Raw genomic sequence first — 21,603 nt, forward strand, 5'->3', positions numbered from 1 at the left:
TGGGAAATGCGATCTGATTACTAAAAATATATTGATAATTAGGGCTTGGAGTAGAATTTTACAAATTCTAATCCAATGCCCTTTAGTAACTTTAGGTGATACTAAAATAATGTGAAAAGGGTGTGAAAACACCCTTTTTCACTTTATTTTAGTAAAAATAATGATAATAAATAGAGCCCTAAGAACTCAGGGGTCTATTTACTAAGCAGTGTTAGGAGACAGAGTGAAAAGTGATAAAGTGCCAGCAAATCCGCTCCTAACTGTCATCTCACAGGCTGTGTTTGAAAAATGACAGTTAGGAGCTGATTGGCTGGAACCTTATCACTTTTCACTCTGTCTCATAACACTGCTTAGTAAATAAACCCCTCAGTCTTGCTCTAGTTATAAATTGTTTACTATTACTATTCTGTTTTCTGTTTACAAGAAATGTTAATTGTAGTTTTCTAGCAGAGCATCTGAGAATATAGAAGATTATATTTCATGAGAGGAGCACGACGGGCTTCAAAAATCACTGATTATGCATGAATGTCTGCTGGGTTTTACAAGGAATAATTGTATCTTTTTTGCTGTGTATACTGCTGAACAGAGAAGTTTGACTTTTTTGTTCCTTAGTTGTCCTCGCAAGTAGGGGACTTCAAACAGTTATTAACCTAGGTATGAGTGACATTCACATAATTATTGAACTTGTGGAAGTACAAATACCAGCATGCCCATGGTTGCTGGGGCCCAAAGCAACATGTAGCTCCCCAAATTACCTAATACTAAATAAACACACAGACACAGAGATCCTGATATTGAGTAGCATGAAAGTTCAAATGTGGCCGTATCAAGCAGTGCGTCGCAGGGCTGTATATGTATCTTTAAGAATTCATGAGCGATTCAGATTTGTGCACATTTTAATCTTTTTTCTGTGACTGCTGAACTGGAGTTAATGGGTGGCAACAGGGCGTTCACATGTAAGAGAAACATTATGTGGGTTTAGCCAAATTTACCACCTGTTCTGTCAGGGATGTAGTCAGCATCCCACCATGCGGGTTGCCGACGGCCAAAATACCGGTGCCTAAATCCCCCCAGCGTCGGGATGCCGGCACCAGAATCCCGACCGCCGGCATCCCGAAGGTAAGTATCGGGCATTAGGGGGAGGGTTAGGGTGCGGTGTTAGGGTTAGGCATTAGGGGGAGATTTAGGGTTAGGTACTAGGGGGGAGGGTTAGGTTTAGGGTTCGGGGAGGGGGAGGTTAGGTTTAGGCACTAGAGGGGGAGGTTAGGTTTAAGCACCGGGGGGGGGGGTGTTAAGGTTAGGTGTAAGGGTTGGTTGCCTTATTTCCTTATGGGTGTCGGGATTCTGACTACCTGGATCTCATACCCAACCTGTAAGTCAGGGTGCATGCACAGTGCATCACAAATACAATCATTTGTCTTGCACCTAACATGGGGTATGGGCAAGTGCTATTGATAGAGATGATAGATGAGGACTGAGAGCAGTGCCATAACATCGATGCGTATGACTCTGAATACGGACATGTGATTGCATTAGCATTCCATTCACATTCCATTTACTATAGACACCCGGAATTGCAACCACACTATGGGCCTGATTCAGACCCGGACGCTAAGCCGCGAATGCATGCTATGGGCGATAATCGCACGTATGCATATGCATCAATATGCACACGCGCGAGTCATTCATTGCGCTCGGGAATTGTGCGCTTGTAGTACACAGACGACGCTAATTTGAGTGACAGATAGTGCCGTTTGTGGGTGGTAACAGGGGAAGGTGCATGTGAATGGGGGAGTGGATGTGTGAACGCAGGCGTGTCTGGGCGTCTAAACTGAGTTTTATGGGTGTGAATAATTAGCAAAGAAGCGTCACTGAACACGTCACTTGGCTGTATTTTAGACAGCAGTGATCGCAGTGCTTGCGGTGGGGTAGGGTCTACCTCAAGCGCTGCGTGCAGCTCTGATGGCTCTTAATGTAACTGATAAATCACACACTTCCTGGAGATGACGAGGGTTAAGAAAGGTGAGCGTCTTTATACTGGCGTGCGTTCACTCTGCCATCGCTCTCTAAGACATAGATGGTGTCCTTCCACCACACAGTACGATCGCGGCATTTGCATACCCGGCTCCTTTTGGCTGCGTGAGAGCGCAGCTTAGTGTCCGGGTCTGAATCAGGCCCTATGTGCGATTCAGGATCTGGCCCAGTATATTAATCCTTTAGTTTTTCCTAAATGCAAAGTGAGTCTTCCTTTCTTCCTCTAGCAATCCACTAGAGAAAAAGAAAACAGACATGACAATGAGAATTTATTCTAGCCACAATACAAATGAAGGGAAAGAGATTTGACCACAAATATGAAATCAGAACATTCTACCCTTGATTGGCTGTTTGTGTAAAGAATTCTTGTTAGCAATAATTGAACCTCATTAACGTTACTTACAATAAAGTTCATTCATTGACCAATCAGAGCAGCTGAACAAAATTCAGCTCAGGCAGAGGGGAAGCACAAACTGAGCTTAGGTTTGGATCCAACCTAGTGATTGGCCTAAAAATAATTTACAGCAACCAATGGCGAGTGGTGCTTGCTAGAACACGTTCAAAAAGCCACGCCACCTCCCACTTTTATAAATGACTTGGATTTATTACACTGGCGAAATTTTCAGGTACTGTATGAATTCCACTTATACAATTCAAGTACTTGCTCATACCTTTAATATTGCACACAATAGTGCCTGTAGGATGCACAGTTCTTTGTTATGGAACATAAACTATATGCATGTTACCTATCACTTAGTCCTGCTATATTCTGTATTACAAAGCTTTATCTAGCAGATTCTATTCCAAAGAAAACAAGAGAAAGAAAACATCCTCTTGATTATGATGAAAAAGTAATGCCGGCTCCTCATCGAGCAGATGGTGATTGTGTGTCCAAAGCTCTACTTACAATGAGTAACATATTTCTTTGAATTGTGTTTGTCTGGTTGATGTGCTGAACAGGAATGCACAGCTTTAGATTCTAGTTAACCCCTGACATCTCCTACATTTCCGGCAATTGTTCTGCTGCGCTGAAGTGCTCCAGATTTAACATTCCTGCTTGATGGGAAATTTGATGAGCAGCTGTGTCTTATTTCATGATGAAAATGTGGCATGGAGTTGACTTCTAATATAAGTGAAGATTTATATAACTGTGAGAAAACTCTGGAGTTAGAAAGAAGTTGTAAATCTCAATGATTCTAAGCCGCTGTTTGGAACCAAACTAATAACCAAAGCTGTGGATATTTCCTCAGGAGCATTCAGCAGTGACTGAAGAGACATCAACGTGACTACTTTAATGTCTGAGATATTAGGTCCCGTACTTAGTACTGACCTCTCATTTGACTTAACTTGTCCACAATAGTACTTGTATGTACATTAATTGTTATAAAATGTGTTTTAGTACTTAGTTCGACCTTCTGATATAAATAGACCCTCATCCACTCACTGGTCATCTCCAAACTGGTTTACTGTAACATCCCCTTCGCTGGTCTCCCTGATCCACATCTCCCTCCATTACAATCTGTCTTTAATGCTACTGCACGGCTCATCTTCCTCTCTGAACACACTACACCTGCCTCCTTTCTCCTTCAACACTGGCTCACCCCCCCCCCCCCCATATTCCCCACCAAAAGTTCACTCTCAGATGTGATTAAACAACACTCCACATGGTTATTGGACCAATCGCTCTTGTTGATATTGCTGGGATCCACTGCTCATTTATTAATTTCTAATTAACTATTGTTTTTTTTTTGCACAGTGGATTAATGTTATTATTTGTGGTATTGATTATTAATTACTCATGTATGTATTTGCACAAGCACTGTATACTAATTGCTGCTAGTCATATGTGATTGAACTACATTTCACTGGCTATTGGACCATTCAACGGGAACCATTAATTATCTTTGAGGTTCTATTAAATCTGCTTATTTTACCAATTGATATCTTTATCACCGACTTTATATGTAATATGAGTTATTAGTTTAACCTTAGATTTATTTTCTTTTTAGTTGCTTTATCCTATAAATTTTTAATATTTAGAAATAAAAGTAATTTTTTTATATATATTTTGTAGCAGTCTTTTTTTTCTCTTATTTTGTACTTGGATAACTGACTCTTTGGGAGCACCCCTGCTGTGATTTATATATATATATATATATATATATATATATATATGTATTTTAACATACAATTTTAATTTATCTGACACTTCCTGTGCTGTATACCCACTTTTCCCACATTCTCCCTCCCCTTCATATATTTTTTTGTAGGTTGTAAGACGCTGCAGACCTCTTGTGGTGCCATATAAATAAATAAATAATAATAATTAGACCAAGTAAGTTCAGTTGGAGAGTATAGTGCATCTTGAATTCAGGACTAGACAAATATCTTGTAAATGGAAACAGGCAGCAGTCACTGGGAATATCACTTACTTTATAGAAAGACTATCAACATAATTAAAGGTTGATGAGGTTGATGGAAGTGTGGACATAGATAAGTCAGGTATTGATTGTACCTTACAGTAGAGACGGTAGCTCCAGTGGATATTTTTTGCATAACAACTTCACCGGCTTTCCTCTTCCAGACTGTAGCAGAGGCTAGGCCCGTACGCAGTAAATTCATTAACGTAACAATTCTGATAGACAGAATACTCTAAAATGTATTATCAAAGTAGGAGATGTATATCCAAATACCAAAGAATAATATGGGATATGCAAGAAATCAATAACAGCAAACAAATGACATGAGACTTCACCAATAATGACTATTCAGTGAATGATATACAGTAATTGTCACCATGCAAATGACATACAATTCTGCTCAAATAAAATAATATTAAAATATACTTAATTATTCTCAATAACTCTCTGCAGTGAATAACCATCAAACTGTGTCTCTCTTGTCAACTAAACACACTTCTTTACCTCGACTACTGCAGGACTTCTCTAATTATCACTTGGTAGAAAATGCATTTCCTAAAGTATTTCCACACCTTATTTGCTGAATATATACAGTATTTCTCACACATATATGTATTGTTATGGCACAGGGTAATTAGCTCAGTAGAGAGGTCAGTGGTTCAGTGTCTAGGTGCATAATAAGGCTCCACATGTTGCTTTCCAGGTTAAATGAAATAAATGGAGCTTTACTGGTGTCAGCATGCAGCAACAAAAATAAAAAACCTAGTCCTCACCCAATTCTGAGCCTGGCCTTCACCCAATTCTGAGCCTGGCCTTCACCCAATTCTGAGCCTGGCCTGGCATGGTTTCTGGCTTAGTTGTACATAAATAGAGTATTGGAATGTTATTCACCATGGCTCCTTGCAGGTACAAATACTGGCTTCCTAGCCTCCACTGTCCTCTTGGCTCACTAGCCTTAAGACAAACTGCAATAATCCCACCTGGACTCTGTACACTGAGCAGCACTTCTCTTGACTGCCCAGGCCTTCTTGGACTGGCACCATAGGGCAACCATTAGGTGTGGTCACATCTCCTTTTTCTTCCCTGTGTGGGTGAATCCCTCCAGCTCCACACAGAACCCATGGCTCACTATCGCCCTCTATGCTGATACTGCCACAATATATAATAGCAAAATAGAATCTCCTTTATAGTTTATATTAATATGCTAATAGACCATAAATACCCCCGTCTGGTCAGTCGTTTACTTTACAAGTGATCACATCAAATTACTCTTGCTAGGTGGTCACAATCCTATTACATGCATGTATTTGTATTCCACAAAAGGCAAAAGTTAGCATCTAATGCTCTTTGTCCTGCAAACACAGAAAACTGAATCTTCAGCACTCAGGCCCTGATTCAGAGCCAGACGCTCTGGCAGAGCGCTCGCTCTGAATCAGGGCCATCCCTCTTAATTTTTAGAGCGGCCTCCTGGCCGCTCGAATAGCTGTGGGTGACCACCCACAGCTATAGCGAGTGGCCAGGAAGATGGTCGCGATGGTTAAGACCATCGCGACCATCGGGCTTGCGACGAGACCCTTGTGGTATCAGAGCCGAGAGCACTCCCACTGACATCACTTGTGATGTCAGTGGGTACGGCCCCAGACGTAAGGCGTTCCCATGGGAAGCCACGCCCCCGGCATGCCCACCAAAGGGGGCGTGCTGTCACTCACCATCGACAGCACAACCCACTTGGAACGAGACCCGGAGCGACGGCTTGCCGCGACTAGAAGGGCTATGTAACATGCAAGGAGCCTAGATGTATTGAGGACACATCTGTACTACTAACATGTTAAGCTTTGTTGCACAGAAAACATCTGCAAATGTCAAATATTGATTTGTATGGTAGGACAGGGGCAGATCCCATTGATGCTTGTTATGGGAAAAAGTGTTTGCAATGAGCTTAATGCCTTTCCAGCTGGCAAAACCTAGGTTCTCAAGTGCGTTCATAGACAGTCATCGGATCCCTTTTTGGGTAGGTTGGGGGTTTGTAGATTGGTACTGTCAGACGGTCAGATCTACCACATCAGAGTAACTGTTAATAGGTCCAAGTCTCAAAATCCAGAAACATTTGCGAAAGGCCTCTGGGGTAAGGTTATAGCTCCATAAAAAATTAAAATACCTGTTTTATTGACTCATACTGTAAATGTCATCAAGATCCTGAGGAGTGGCTGCAAACACTTCCATGGCTTTTACATTCAACCCCGGTATTAAGTACCTTGCCTGTTCATTCCTGAGCAGCTGATATTGGGCCTGATTCAGAGCCGCTCGTAAGCGGCCGCTCGTTCGCTCCGAGCGATGTTTGCCCAACTGCGCATGCGTACGGATCGTTATACGCTTGCGCGAACCAGTCAGTGCGGTCGAAATTCATGTGCTTGCAAAATAGCGAATGCCTGATAATTTGAGTGACAGGAGTAGGCGTATGTGGGTGGTAACGGGGGAAGGTGCTTGAAAACGGGGAGTGGAGATCCGTACGCAGGCGTGCTTAAAGGTCAAAACGGGCGTTTTATGGGTGTGCATAATTAAAACAGCAGCGTCATCGACCACGTCACTGGGTTATTTTATAGCCAGAACTGCTCGCAAAATTGTGGTAGCAAAAACCAACCCCAAGAATAGCGAGCAGTTCATACCCTGGTCGATGTACTCGATTAATCTAATAAATAGCGGACATGACGTAGGATGCGAGCGGCCAGGGGGCGTATTTTTTCAAAAAACGACCGCAAGTTTTGTTCGCTCGTTCAGACCTAGAGGCGTGAACAGACCGCAAAGAGCGAACGGATGATTTGAATAGCCACCCCTATTTTCTGGACGAGCGAGCGCTAATTGCGTCCGGCTCTGAATCAAGCCCATTGTCTGCAAGCCTTTTCAAATTCTTGTAAGAAAGTTTCAAAGACCCCATATCTATTTATAACAATATAATGTTCCAAACTGGGTTTAAAAACTATTACACTTCTGGTCTGACAGTGCTGTGGTGTATCATCATGTCTTTGGTATTCTGTCTCTCTGCTTTTGCATGGCATTTGACAGATTCTCGATCTCTCCATCCATATGCTAGCATTTGAAAAACTCTCTCTCCACATAGTGCTCTTGCAAAACAAGCTGCATACTCATATTAAGATTGCACATACTTCATCTATTGAAGAATCATTTACAGAAAATAGTTCTTCTTTTCTGAGAATTGTGACTCCTGGCGTGCACTGGTTCAAACAATTCTTGAACATCATCCACTGTTTGATTCTCTGGTGCGGTTGTGGTCCCCAGATGGTTTCCTTGCCACATTGTTGCTTTCCATAATGTTCCGCTAATTCACGGATCAGCGCATCTTCATTCTATTAGTACTCAAGACCTCTCTGCTCACAGAGGCTAATCAAGCCATCTGTCTATTGTCTCTTATGAGCGGCTTACATCTCCTCATTCACTTTGTCAAATAAAAGATAGAAAAGAAAAAAACACAAGGGTAAGAAATGTGTATGTATGTACTACAGTATACTGTATGTTTTAATTAAAAAAATAAGCGGTGAGTTTGGCCTTTTAAACGGCTCTATTCATCACAAGGATACTACCAGACCTTAAGTACTGTGCAATATTTATTAATAACTTAAATCAAACACTTAGGGGCAAGTAGGTCAATATGCTACTAAGGCCTTCCCAAAATTATGAATCCATCTCACCAAGTTGCAGCTTCAAGGACAGCTGCTCCAAAATGCACCTGTCCCCATAATCCCTACCTTTATTGATTCCACTGCTAATTACTAGAAGAGGCATATTGTACACTGCCAGATCAGACCAGACAGTGTTAGTGCACACGCGTGAACTGCCAAAGAAGGCCAAGGGATTTCAACAGATCCCTCTTCACAACCCATATCTCCTTCTCATAAGAATGAGTGGGACTCCAGAAACCAACACCATTTGAAGAACACATAGAATCCTGCAGTCAAACTCCAAAAACTTTCAGTTTTCAGAAGTTGATGAATGAAGCCCCCATGTTCAAAGAAAAAAATAACGATGCCACTACTATACCGCCACTCACCGTGCCTGCTGCTGTGAAGATTGTACACGGTTTCAGCACTCATTCTGGTACTCAACTATTACCTTGGTACAGATTTAGCATGGCACGCCTCCAACTAACATCAGGCTGGGGGGAGCCTCACTAGCTGGGCTTCCCCCAGCCCTCTCACAGCACTGAATGGATGCCGCGCGCAGCATCCATTCAGACTCCGGGGTCCAGGCACTGCCGTGCATCTGCGGCGGTGGTGGGGGTTCCCAATCCCCCCCCCCCCCAATTTGACCACCCGTGGGCCAAAGTGGCCCACGGGTGGAACAGTGGGATAGTACTGTCCCGCCGAAATCAGGATGTTGGGGAAGGGTGCGCCCTCTATGGGTGGTGCCCTTGTTCGACCGCTCAGGTTGAACACCCCTAGAGCCGGCCCTGATTAGTACCTTTGTCAGTTTGATTTAACTTTCTGTGCTCTACCCTGGATATCTTTAAATCCTGGACTGTTAATGTTCGTTTAGGACCAAGTTTGGGAACCACTGCCATTAGAGTAAAAAGAATAACCATATTTAATTTTAGATTTAATATAACAAGGTACAGTACTTTTAGATATAAAAAAAATATATAACAAAACTAGCTGAAGTACCCAGAGTTGCCCGTGTTTAAATCTTCAAGTTATTAAGTTAGGCATCCCAGACCAATTGCCACCCCTCTGAAGTTTTCGTCCAAATCCATCCAAGGAACAGGCTCCCCTGGTCAAAGTTCTGCCCAGCATACACCTACAGGAGGTCCAACTGGGACCTCAACCCCCTAGTATGTCTTCTGGGATCCAATGTTACCGCTCTGCGAAGTTTTCGTCCAAATCCATTCAGTGGAAGGCTCAGAACAGGCTCAATCGGGAGGTCCAATCGGAACCTTAACCCCCCTAAAACCTGGCCATGTTCCAACTGGACCACCTCACGTTGGTTTCATCCCAATCAGTGCAGGGGTATCCAAATGCATAACATCACAGAGAGACAAACAAACAGACCAATTAATTTTATATATAAGATGACATACATAATAAATGCAAAAAAACTTATAAAAATCAAAATATAAATTACTGAAAAGAAAATGTAAACTTGATTAATCTGTAACTTGCACCATAGTAGAAATGGATCAGCTACAAAGTTAGAATGATCCCCAAGAAGACTAACCCCAAAGAATAAGTGAACCTGTGTTTTTATACATGCACAATTTCCTGCTTTCCACATTCCTATATTGTCATTGAGAGAAGGCTATTGTTATGCTAACATGGCTTGTCCATTTTTACACTTCAGACAGCAGCAGTGTAGCCATAAAGTGTATGGACGGGATGTACTGTATCATGTACCACATATTGCATGCGATACATCCAGCCTCTTATCGCATGCATAGCAGTATTTATTTACGCATGTATAATTGCTATTACAGGTTGAGACTCCCATATCCAAAATGCTTGGGACCAGGAGTATTTTGGATAACAGAATATTCCGTATTTTGGAATATTTGCATAACATAATGAAGTATCTTGGGAATGGGACCCAAATATACACACATAATCCATTTATGTGTTATGTACACCTTATACACACAGCCTGTAGGTAATTTTATACAATATTTTCAATAATTTTGTGGCTCATACAAAGTTTATGCACATAAATGAAATTCATTTATGATACATATACACCTTATACACACAGCCTGAAGGTAATTTTATACAATATATTTAATAATTTGTGCCTTAGACAAAGTCAGTGTACATTGAACCATCAAAAATCAAAGGTTTCATTATCTCAGTCATGCCAAAATAATTCCGTATTTTGGAATATTCCGTATTTCAGAATATTTGGATATGGGAGATTCAACCTGTATAAACTCTTATCACATGCATAGAAGTATTTATTTACACATGTATAATTGTGATTATAAACTCTTATCGCATGCATAGCAGTATTTATTTATGTATGTATAATTGTTATTATAAACTCTTATCGCATGCATAGCAGTATTTATTTCTGCATGTTTAATTGTTATTATAAACTCTTATCGCATGCATAGCAGTATTTATTTATGTATGTATAATTGTTATTATAAACTCTTATCGCATGCATAGCAGTATTTATTTATGCATGTTTAATTGTTATTATAAACTCTTATCGCATGCGTAGCAGTATTTATTTATGCATGTATAATTGTTATTATAAACTCTTATCGCATGCATAGCAGTATTTATTTATGCATGTATAATTGTTATTATAAACTCTTATCGCATGCATAGCAGTATTTATTTATGCATGTATAATTGTTATTATAAACTCTTATCGCATGCATAGCAGTATTTATTTATGCATGTATAATTGTTATTATAAACTCTTATCGCATGCATAGCAGTATTTATTTATGCATGTATAATTGTTATTATAAACTCTTATCGCATGCATAGCAGTATTTATTTATGCATGTATAATTGTTATTATAAACTAAGTAAACTCTTATCGCATGCATAGCAGTATTTATTTATGCATGTATAATTGTTATTATAAACTCTTATCGCATGCATAGCAGTATTTATTTATGCATGTATAATTGTTATTATAAACTCTTATCGCATGCATAGCAGTATTTATTTATGCATGTATAATTGTTATTATAAACTCTTATCGCATGCATAGCAGTATTTATTTATGCATGTATAATTGTTATTATAAACTCTTATCGCATGCTTAGCAGTATTTATTTATGCATGTATAATTGTTATTATAAACTCTTATCGCATGCATAGCAGTATTTATTTATGCATGTATAATTGTTATTATAAACTCTTATCGCATGCATAGCAGTATTTATTTATGCATGTATAATTGTTATTATAAACTCTTATCGCATGCATAGCAGTATTTATTTATGCATGTATAATTGTTATTATAAACTCTTATTGCATGCATAGCAGTATTTATTTATGCATGTATAATTGTTATTATAAACTCTTATCGCATGCATAGCAGTATTTATTTATGCATGTATAATTGTTATTATAAACTAAATAAACTCTTATCGCATGCATAGCAGTATTTATTTATGTATGTATAATTGTTATTATAAACTCTTATCGCATGCATAGCAGTATTTATTTATGTATGTATAATTGTTATTATAAACTCTTATCGCATGCATAGCAGTATTTATTTATGCATGTATAATTGTTATTATAAACTCTTATCGCATGCATAGCAGTATTTATTTATGTATGTATAATTGTTATTATAAACTCTTATCGCATGCATAGCAGTATTTATTTATGCATGTTTAATTGTTATTATAAACTCTTATCGCATGCGTAGCTGTATTTATTTATGCATGTATAATTGTTATTATAAACTCTTATCGCATGCATAGCAGTATTTATTTATGCATGTATAATTGTTATTATAAACTCTTATCGCATGCATAGCAGTATTTATTTATGCATGTATAATTGTTATTATAAACTCTTATCGCATGCATAGCAGTATTTATTTATGCATGTATAATTGTTATTATAAACTCTTATCGCATGCATAGCAGTATTTATTTATGCATGTATAATTGTGTTTATAATCTCAAAGGACAGCTCTTCAGATAAGAGCCGACCTCTGCGTTGTGAGGACTTCCAGGTTTATGACTCGGGAGGCCTACTGCGCATGTGCAAGCCGGTGGGTGGGGGGCGTCAGAGAGAGGTCTCTCAGATCCCTCACAGGGGAAATTTGCAGAAAGAAGCCCATAAGATTCTATAGGCAACTTCATTTATAGATGGCAGTGTCTATTGGGAACAAGCTTCGGAAAGTTTTGCCTGATGCATATGGAGAATGTGACAAACTTCCGGAAATGGCAGTTTTTGGAATTTTAACCACATTTTATTCTTAGTACATCTTACATGTAGCCAACATTTAAAGTGCTTTGTTAGCAGATCCCTATAAAATAGGCTTTCCCAATTTTGTTGAGCAGGGCTACCATTGGAGCAAGCGGTGAGCCATTGATAGATGGGACAAAGCTTTTTTTCACTTTAAGAAATAAATCCCATTTAAAGCCAATGTGTTGCTGTGAGCCCACACTCTGCACCGTGCCACTCTGTACTTTGCTGTGATACTGAACATTCCAATTGATGGCAGGCGGATTGCTGTGGGTCATTAAATCATATACCTACCACTGACAGAGCCGGATTTATAATCAGACACACTGCAATGCTGTTTACAGCTATTACAAGAAGAGGGGAGACTGACTCCACAGCACATAACATATGTTTTTATGTTGTACAAAACTATTTTAAAGTGGGCATGGTCTAATACTTTGTGGTGGGGCCATGGTAAAATACCAGCATGGCTGCTGAATCTGGGGCATAGCCTTTTTAATACTGGAAGGCTGGCATGTAAACTCACCGATGTTGTCATTGTCTGTGCCACACTTGCTTCTTCTCTAACGTCACATATCTTTCCCTTTATGCCCATGTGGTTTTGGCCTTGGACATCTTTATTACAATGTCCAAGATTTAAGTCCACAAGTGATTACTGGTGACAACATGTACAGATATAATGATCAATGTGTGTTAAGGGCACCATTTGCGACTACTGATAATATCATTTTACAAGGCTTTAATGCTTATCTGGGACGATTCATGCTTCACTCGTCAGTGTAATTGAATCTTATGCTTGTGAAAGATGAAACAGTGACTGGAACTGACAACACTCATCTGTTTTCTTGTCTGGATTATCCGTTTTAATCATATTTTTCTACCTTTGCTCGAACTAACATTGTAATAAAACATTTGTTTTAATTATACAACTTAACATTTCAAATTTGCATGAGCCTATTTACTAGCTGGAATGTGTAATTTTCATCCATCTAGAGACATAGCACTAAACTGAGATTACTGATGGGGAAGAATTGCTCTCTTTAAAGTAAATGGATGTCAAAGTGGATATTGAATTTACCTTCCATCCTTATTTAAAGTTTACATTTACAGTAAAGTATTTTGCATACTGAGATTGAGATTAATGGCCTAAGCATATAAAGTATTATGCTTTTTTTATTTTTCAAAAGTTGCAAAGGATTCTTTATCACTATCAGTTTAAGGGGCCTATTCATCATGTTAATTATTGGGGACCTATCTTGCCGCGGCTGCCGGAGCAATTCATTATTGCTCCTGCGCGGTGACAGCTGATGCGAAATCAGCTGCCCACGTGAGCGGTTTCACTGCTCCTTTTCGGAGCAGTGAATCCTTCCACTGCTCCTGTCGGAGCAGTGACGGGACTGCGCAGGTGCGACCTACAGGTCACGCATGCGCACAAGTGCCCCGACGTCCAGCAGAAGGAGCCGGACAGGGTCGGAGGGATCCGAAAAGATCCCTCATCACAACCCAGGACTCCTTCCCATAGCGAAGGAGCGGGTTGCGATGCTGGAGCAGGAGCTATCTGAAGATGGTGAATGCTCACGCAGTCAAGCTCCGAAAATATTATATTTTCGGAGCTTGATGAATACTGTCCCCATACTAGTGTATGGGGACAGCGGGCCATTTCGCAAGAGGAAGGTAAGTAAGAGATATCTTAATGTTCACAATTGCAGGTGATAATTTGCATTTTTTCACCTGCTTTTGTGACAATTAAGTGATGATGAATAGACCCCTAACTGTTATAGCATTGATCAAGCTGTAGCAATAAGGGTTTTTTCCACCTCTAGATGACTTTAATTTGTCACTAGTACAACTTTGTGTTATATTTCTTTATGTGAGAGTTGTGAATGCTCCAGGCTGGTGCTACCATTAGGTAGCTGCATAGAACGCCAGCACACGAGGGGAGCCGCTGATGCCACATGCACAAAATTGAAGGTTGTCTCCAAAAGATCCATCCTTATTCCACTTAATGCTAGTGACAGCTGCAGATTTCACACACTTCCGCTGCCCCCACACTTTCCCGCTACTATGGCTACACCTCCTGATATGTGTGGTGCAGACAGCGGTGCCCATCCCTTTCCTCCTCTCCTCTCCTTTTCCCTCCTCTCCTCTCCTCTTCCCCTCCTCTCCTCTCCTCTCCTCTCCTTTTCCCTCCTCTTCCCTCCTCTCCTCTTCCCTCCTCTCCTATCCTCTTCCCTCCTCTCCTCTCCTTTTCCCTCCTCTCCTCTTCTCTTCCCTCCTCTCCTCTTCCCTCCTCTCCTCTCCTCTTCCCTCCTCTCCTCACCTCTCCTCTCCTCCCCTCTTCCCTCCCAGCAAATTATTCTTAGAAGAAGTTCAACCCCTCGAGGAGTTAATAAAATGAAAGACGGAGACTGGTCAATTAGTGGCCAACTAGTGAAGAACATAATGAATAATAAATGATCATGAATAAAGGTAACGCAGAAATGCAAAAAAACATTTTTACAAAAACAATAATGTTAAACTTTGGAAATACATTTAAAAAAGTGTAATGTTGAATCTGGGACTGCCAACCTGGCCACTCTGGCACTTGCCAGAAAGGCTGGTGTGCCAGAGGGTATATACATGGGTTGGGCACAATATACACTTCACATATACTGTATTCAGATGTCAAATTCACATACGGTATATTGTTATTTTTGAAATGTTATATCTATATAAAATAACGTATCTCATCATTCAGTAAAGATCTTTTTTCTTAATTGGGTGACTCCGTATAAGCTAGCCTCCCACAGAACTGTTACCGCTGGCTATGGGACTAGTAGAAAGCTTCAACCAAATTTTACCCAACATCATTAAACTGAAAGTATCTCTTTATTTTTTAAAGGGTTTGTCTACTTTAGGAAACAAACTCCAGTTACAAATATGTCCTCAGTATCACACATAGAATCTGGTCTCATATTATTACAGTTAGGACTCTGTATAGCAGAAAGCAGTCAGCAGACCGTGCCATCCGAGCGGCCGATTTGTAAGCTATACACAATCGGCCGCTCCATATGTGTGGCCGCCCAGTCTTGATGTCAGTGTCATGGTCTTCTGCAGCTAGTGTACGTGCAGTTGGCAGGTCACCTATATACACAGCCAGATGTACCGATATACTGTATCTGCAAGATGTACTATATCAGCATCGGCTGTGCTGCAGGTCCAGCCTGATATGTCTGTGAATGACATATTGGGTATACACACGCACCGATGCATTTGTGATATATTGATCATCGATCGAACGAACGATATATCAACAAATGTGTACCCAGCTATAAATTATTTACTTTTACTGTAAGTCTTGCGAGTGGTATACTCCTGGGTCAGAAACATCTACTATGAATTTCTATTCACAGAAAGCTAAAACAGGTGAACGCTTATTAGTACAACAACCAATTCACATAAAGTAAAAAGTCTCTGAGTAGAGCTGCTTCTCTGTGTATAATCCCGCACCAGATAACAGATTCCACTCTGACCTATACAAACATGAACAAGGGAGCACCCAAATACTCTAGCGCATTATATTCGTGTGAATGAATCACACACTCAAATGATGGGGCAGCCAGAAAGTTGGAAAGGTCTCTTTAAACTAGGGTGAGCGGGTTCGGATTTCTGAAATCCGAACCCCCCCCGAGCCCCCCCGATCCGAGTCCGATCCGAGTCAGGCTCGACTTTTGCCGCCTGACTCGTATCTGAAATCGAGGCAAAACGTCATCATCCCGCCTTCCGAGTCTCGCGGGTTTTGGATCCTATATAAGGTACCCGCGTCGGTGCCAATTTCTCACTCGGCTGTGGACAGTGAAGAGGGAGGGTGGGAGTTAGGGCTGGCTGGGCTGTGTAGTGTAGTGTAGTGCTGCTGTTGTCCACTACTTCAAAGTCCATAGGGGCTGGCTGTGTTGTGCTGTGCTGCTGTTGTTAATAGGGGCTGTGTCCACTACTTCAAAGTCCATAGGGGCTGGCTGGACTGTGTTGTGCAGTCAGTTCTCCATAGGGGCTGTGTCCACTCCAAAGTCCTGTGCAGTGTCCCAGTCCTAAAGGGGTGCTGTAGTGTTGTCCAGGGGGTGCTCTGTCCATCAGGGGTGCTCCCCCCAAGTGCTAAAAAAATAATATTTTTTTTGTGTTTGTGAATTGTGTGCGCAGTAGCCGCACGTGCATCAACAAAGTAGTGCCAAGCGTGCGCCTGTGTCATAAGTAAAGGGCCGGCTGGCTTGATCGTTAAAGGGTGCTGTAACCCCCAAAGTACACTCCAGTCCAAACCCCAAAAAAAATTATTTTCTGTGTTTGTGAATTGTGTGCGCAGTAGCCGCACGTGCATCAACAAAGTAGTGCCAAGCGTGCGCCTGTGCCATAAGTAAAGGGCCGGCTGGCTTGACCGTTAAAGGGTGCTGTAACCCCCAAAGTACACTCCAGTCCAAACCAAAAAAAAAATTATTTTCTGTGTTTGTGAATTGTGTGCGCAGTAGCCGCACGTGCATCAACAAAGTAGTGCCAAGCGTGCGCCTGTGTCATAAGTAAATGGCCGGCTGGCTTGACTGTTAAAGGGTGCTGTAACCCCCAAAGTACACTCCAGTCCAAACCAAAAAAATATATATTTTCTGTGTTTGTGAATTGTGTGCACTGTGGCTGCACGTGCATCAACAAAGGAGCAGCGCCAAGCGTGCGCCTGTGTCCCATAAGTAAAGAGCCGGCTGGCTCATTTCTTAAAGGGTGGTGTAACCCACAAAGTGCACTACTCTCCAGCAAAAATAAAAAAATATTTTCTGTGTTTGTGTGCGCTTTAGCCGCACGTATATATCAATATAACATAAATGGAGGACCAAACTTTCTCCGATAAAAATAAAATAGGGAAAGATCAAGAACCACTTCCTCCTAGTGCTGTTGCTGCTGCTGGGAGTTGTTCATCATCCCAGAGAGGAAGTAGGAACATCACTACTTTTACTAAACAATTGACCCTCCAACAGTCCCTAGCGATGAGGATGAAGTACGACAGCAGTCATCCTGAAGCAAAACGTATAACTGAGGCCTTGACTGCTATGTTGGTGTTAGACGTGCGTCCGGTATCCGCCATTAGTGCAGTGGGATTTAGACAATTGATGGAGGTAGTGTGTCCCCGGTTCCAAATCCCGTCTAGATTCCACCTGCATCCTCAAAGCAGCAGCGACAAGCGTGCGTCTGTCTGCTAAAAGGGTGGTGACACCCTCAAAGTGTGCTACACAAACAATAAAAATATTAATCTTTTTTTTTCTGTCTTTGTGAATTGTGTGGGCTGTAGCCGCACTTGCATCCTCAAAGCAGCAGCGACAAGCGTGCGTCTGTGTGTTAAAGGATTACATCGGTGACAGCATCCAAGTAGGCATGTCAGACAGTCCGTACCTGTACTGGCAGGAAAAAGAAGCAATTTGGAGGTCCCTGTACAAACTGGCTCTATTTTACCTGAGTTGCCCCCCCCTCCAGTGTGTACTCCGAAAGAGAGTTTAGTGCAGCCGGGAACCTTGTCAGCGAAAGGCGTAGGAGGTTGCTTCCACAAAATGTGGAGAAGATGATGTTCATAAAATGAATTATCAACTCTTCCAGGGAGACCAGCCTCCAGAACGTACAGAGGGACCTGTGGTTGTGGATTCCAGCGGGGACGAATTAATACTCTGTGAGGATGAGGATGTACACAACACTGAAGAGGGTGAGGAATCGGTGGATGAGGAGGATGAGGACGACATCTTGCCTCCGTAGAGCCAGTTTGTGCAGGGACAGATTAATTGCCAGCTTGTTTTGTGGGGGCCCAAACGAACCAATCATTTCAGCCACAGTCGTGTGGCAGACCTTGGCGCTGAAATGTTTGGTTTGTTAAAGTGTGCATGTCCTGTTTATACAACATAAGGGTGGGTGGGAGGGCCCAAGGACAATTCCATCTTGCACCTCTTTTTTTTCTTTGCATTATGTATAGTTTGGGGCCTAGTTTTTCAAACTGCCATCCTGTCTGCCACTGCAGTGCCACTCCTAGATGGACCACGTGTTTGTGCCGCCCACTCGTATCTCTTAGCATAGTCATCCAGTTACCTCGATGCAACCTTTTGGACATAAAAACACTATTGTGAGGTGTGAGGTGTTCAGAATAGACTGGAAATGAGTGGAAATTAAGGTTATTGAGGTTAATAATAGCATAGGAGCAGAAAAACCCACAAATTCTGTGATTTTAGCTGTTTTTATGCTTTTTTAAAAAAAAAATACAGATCCAAAACACAAAACCCAGAACCCAAAACACGGAAGGGTGGTTTTGGCAAAACCAATCCAGATCCAAAACACGAAGAAAGATCCAGATCCAAAACCAAAACACAAAACACGAAAAGTGGCCGGTGCACACCCCTAATTTAAACCCATCGAAGACGTGGTGGCTTTGACAAGCACCACATAATAAATTTAGCCCACTGTCACATTTCAAAGTGACAGTCAGAAATAAAACACTGTTGACATAAAAATATGGCTAAAAAGTACAGAAGAGATAGAGCAAAGCCTTCCCTAATTGCACGGGAGCATGTACAGTACAAACCAACAAAGTAGCTGAAGATGTAATCAGTATTCCATTACTAGCGCCTATATTCAAAGTGCAATACCTCTAACATAATACAACTGATATTCCTTGAATTTAGGATCAAAGGGCAGAGATAATGTGTTTACTGTATATTGAAGGGTTCATAAGAACCATCTGATCCTTTGATAAAACAGAAACAGTTGGACACAGAAAAACTATAAGGAGCAACATTTACAATTCTTACCTAGTATTGCAGAAGATATGCTTCATGAACTGATGATATTACTACGTACATATCCTCTGCACTTTTATATAACCTATGTATGTTTAATATTTTATAATAGAATAAATCTGGTTTGAGTCTTACTGCAATAGTACTGTACTATTATATGTGTATAGGTTTATATGTTAACTATTTAGATAGGAAAGAACAAAAACCTATTTAATTATTTTCTTTCTTTTTCAGTAAACTGACTGATTTAAACCCCCCTGAGGTAGAGAAGGCATATCTGCAGTATGCTGGCTGGGGTCCTAAGGGCCAACAACTGGTAAGTCAGAATTTGGTTCTAGTAAATACTATGCAGACCTTTATGTACAGAATGTTGCTATGTGCAGTTAAGTAATTATTGAGGATAAAAAACTTTGTTCATCAAGGTAAAAGCTTTCTATAAATGTGTAGAAAGAATGAGGAAGGGAAAAGAGAGAATCACACCAAAACCAGCTGCAGCATAACAATGGGTAATACCATTCCTTACCATAAACATTACGTATATCTTATATCCGTTCAGTGAATCTGCTTCAGTGTCAATAACAGTGTTTGTATTGATCCTCATTATGGGGGAGATGTATCAAGCCTTGGATAGTGATAAAGTGAAGAAGTTGCCCAAAGCAACCAAACAGCCTCTGTCATTTCAAAGACTGTGCTAGATAAATGACAGCTACAAGCTGATTGGTTGCTTTGGGGGTATGCAGTTGGGATGCCGATGGTCTAAAGCCCGACCGTCGGCATCCCAACTCCCCTCTAATCCCGGCAAGAGTCTAATCACTGGCGTCGAAATCCCAATGCCTGTCATTTTACCTACGCCGGGAGCCCGGCATCCCGTTCAAAGGGAAGCCGGGCGCGGACAGCCGCGCGGGGGGGTGGATTAGGTCAGGGGCTCCCGGGGGGGGCCTTAGGGTTAGGCAGCGCCCCGGGAGGCTTGGGGTTAGGCTAGGGGAAGGGGGATTAGGGTTAGGCACCCCCCCCGGAGACTTAGGTTTAGGCAACGGGGAAGGAGGGTTATGTTTAGGCACTTAGGGGGGGTTATGGTTAGGCACTTGGGGGGGGGAGGTTAGGCAGGCTTCCGCTGTTGGGATTTGAACCGCCGGCCATGTGGTAAATCATACCTATCCCGCTTTGGGCAAGTTCTCCACTTTATTACTCTCCAAGGGTTGATACATCTCCCCCTATATTTTAAGACATTGTACCCACTGCCATTCAATTTGTGCTTAAAAAAGCTAGTTCAAACACCAGTGAAACTTCTGTGGTTGCTGACATTTGTATTGGACTTCGGGATATCTATGGAAGTTGCTGCAAGCAGTATGTGGATAACTGTAAATCTACAGCAAAATTTTGCTATGAATCTGTATCTCCTGCATACTTGCATGTCTCCCTTTTTGAAGTGGGCTGGGAGAGAGCAACCTATAGCCAATCAGATCATGCTAATGCTCAGAGTATTGAAGATATACTGTAATTGTGCTGTCACTTGGTAAGCAATGGCCAATCCATTTATCTGAGTGAATCAGTGAGTGATTAAAGGCTGCTAGAGGTAAGTGTAAAGTCACAGACTAAGGAGATGTACTAAGCTCTGGAAAGTGATAAATTGGAGAGTGATAAACTACAAGCCACTTAGCTTATTATATCTGGCCCTAATGCTGGGTACACACTGGCAGATATACTGGCCATTCAATAGATCAGCCAATACATTGTGTGCCCGTCGGCCAGTGTGTACCAGTGAAATGTTTGTGAACATTGTCATTCCCAGACATATTACGTCGGCTGTGCTATACAGACGATGGCAGCGGAAGCCGCAGGGAGGGGGGCGCAACATAGGACCCGCTACCTGATGACAGATGATGGTTGTTTAGTGTGTATGAACAACCATCATCTTAAGATATATCTGCAGGTCACTCAAACTGCAGATATATTTTTTAGGTGTGTACCCAGCTTTAGGGGGGAATTCAATTAGCTGTGGTACTTTACCGCCGGCTAATTGATTCCCTGGGCTAATTCAATTGGCCCCGAAAAATCGGACCTTATCAGGGCGTGGCCTAATCGTGGGAGGCATGGCCACGCCCCCTTAGGAAAAACAAACAACAGCAGCACTGAATAGGAGGGCTCTGTGAGCCCCTCAGCCAGGTGTAGACCCAATGGGGCCGTGATCAGTGTGAATGCACCCCCTCCGCAGAGGAGAGGAAACTGCTGCTCAGCAGTCTCCCTCGTCCCACTGCGGCCCAGCACACAGCAGCGTATGCCGGGCTGCTGACAGGAAGCCGGCACTATCAGGGATTTTTTTTCACCTGCCCGGAGACCGAAAAAAACATTTTTCAGTAAAGTCCCGTTTTTGCCACATGAAAAATTATTGTGGACAATTGAATTCCCCCCTAA

At 41.6% G+C, this 21,603-nt stretch overlaps 1 protein-coding gene across 1 annotated transcript in view; it reads left to right on the top strand.

Moving 5' to 3' along the window:
• Nucleotides 1-21,603, top strand: part of DPP6 (dipeptidyl peptidase like 6) — a 587,423-nt gene that overhangs the window by 404,356 nt on the left and 161,464 nt on the right. The window contains exon 7 of the mRNA XM_088450360.1: nt 19,423-19,504. Coding sequence (XP_088306486.1) covers nt 19,423-19,504 — 82 coding nt within the window. The remainder of the gene's footprint in view (nt 1-19,422; nt 19,505-21,603) is intronic.

Source organism: Taudactylus pleione, unplaced genomic scaffold, assembly GCF_031769625.1.
Source record: "Taudactylus pleione unplaced genomic scaffold, aTauple2 ptg000517l, whole genome shotgun sequence".
In the NCBI taxonomy this organism is placed as follows: domain Eukaryota; kingdom Metazoa; phylum Chordata; class Amphibia; order Anura; family Myobatrachidae; genus Taudactylus; species Taudactylus pleione.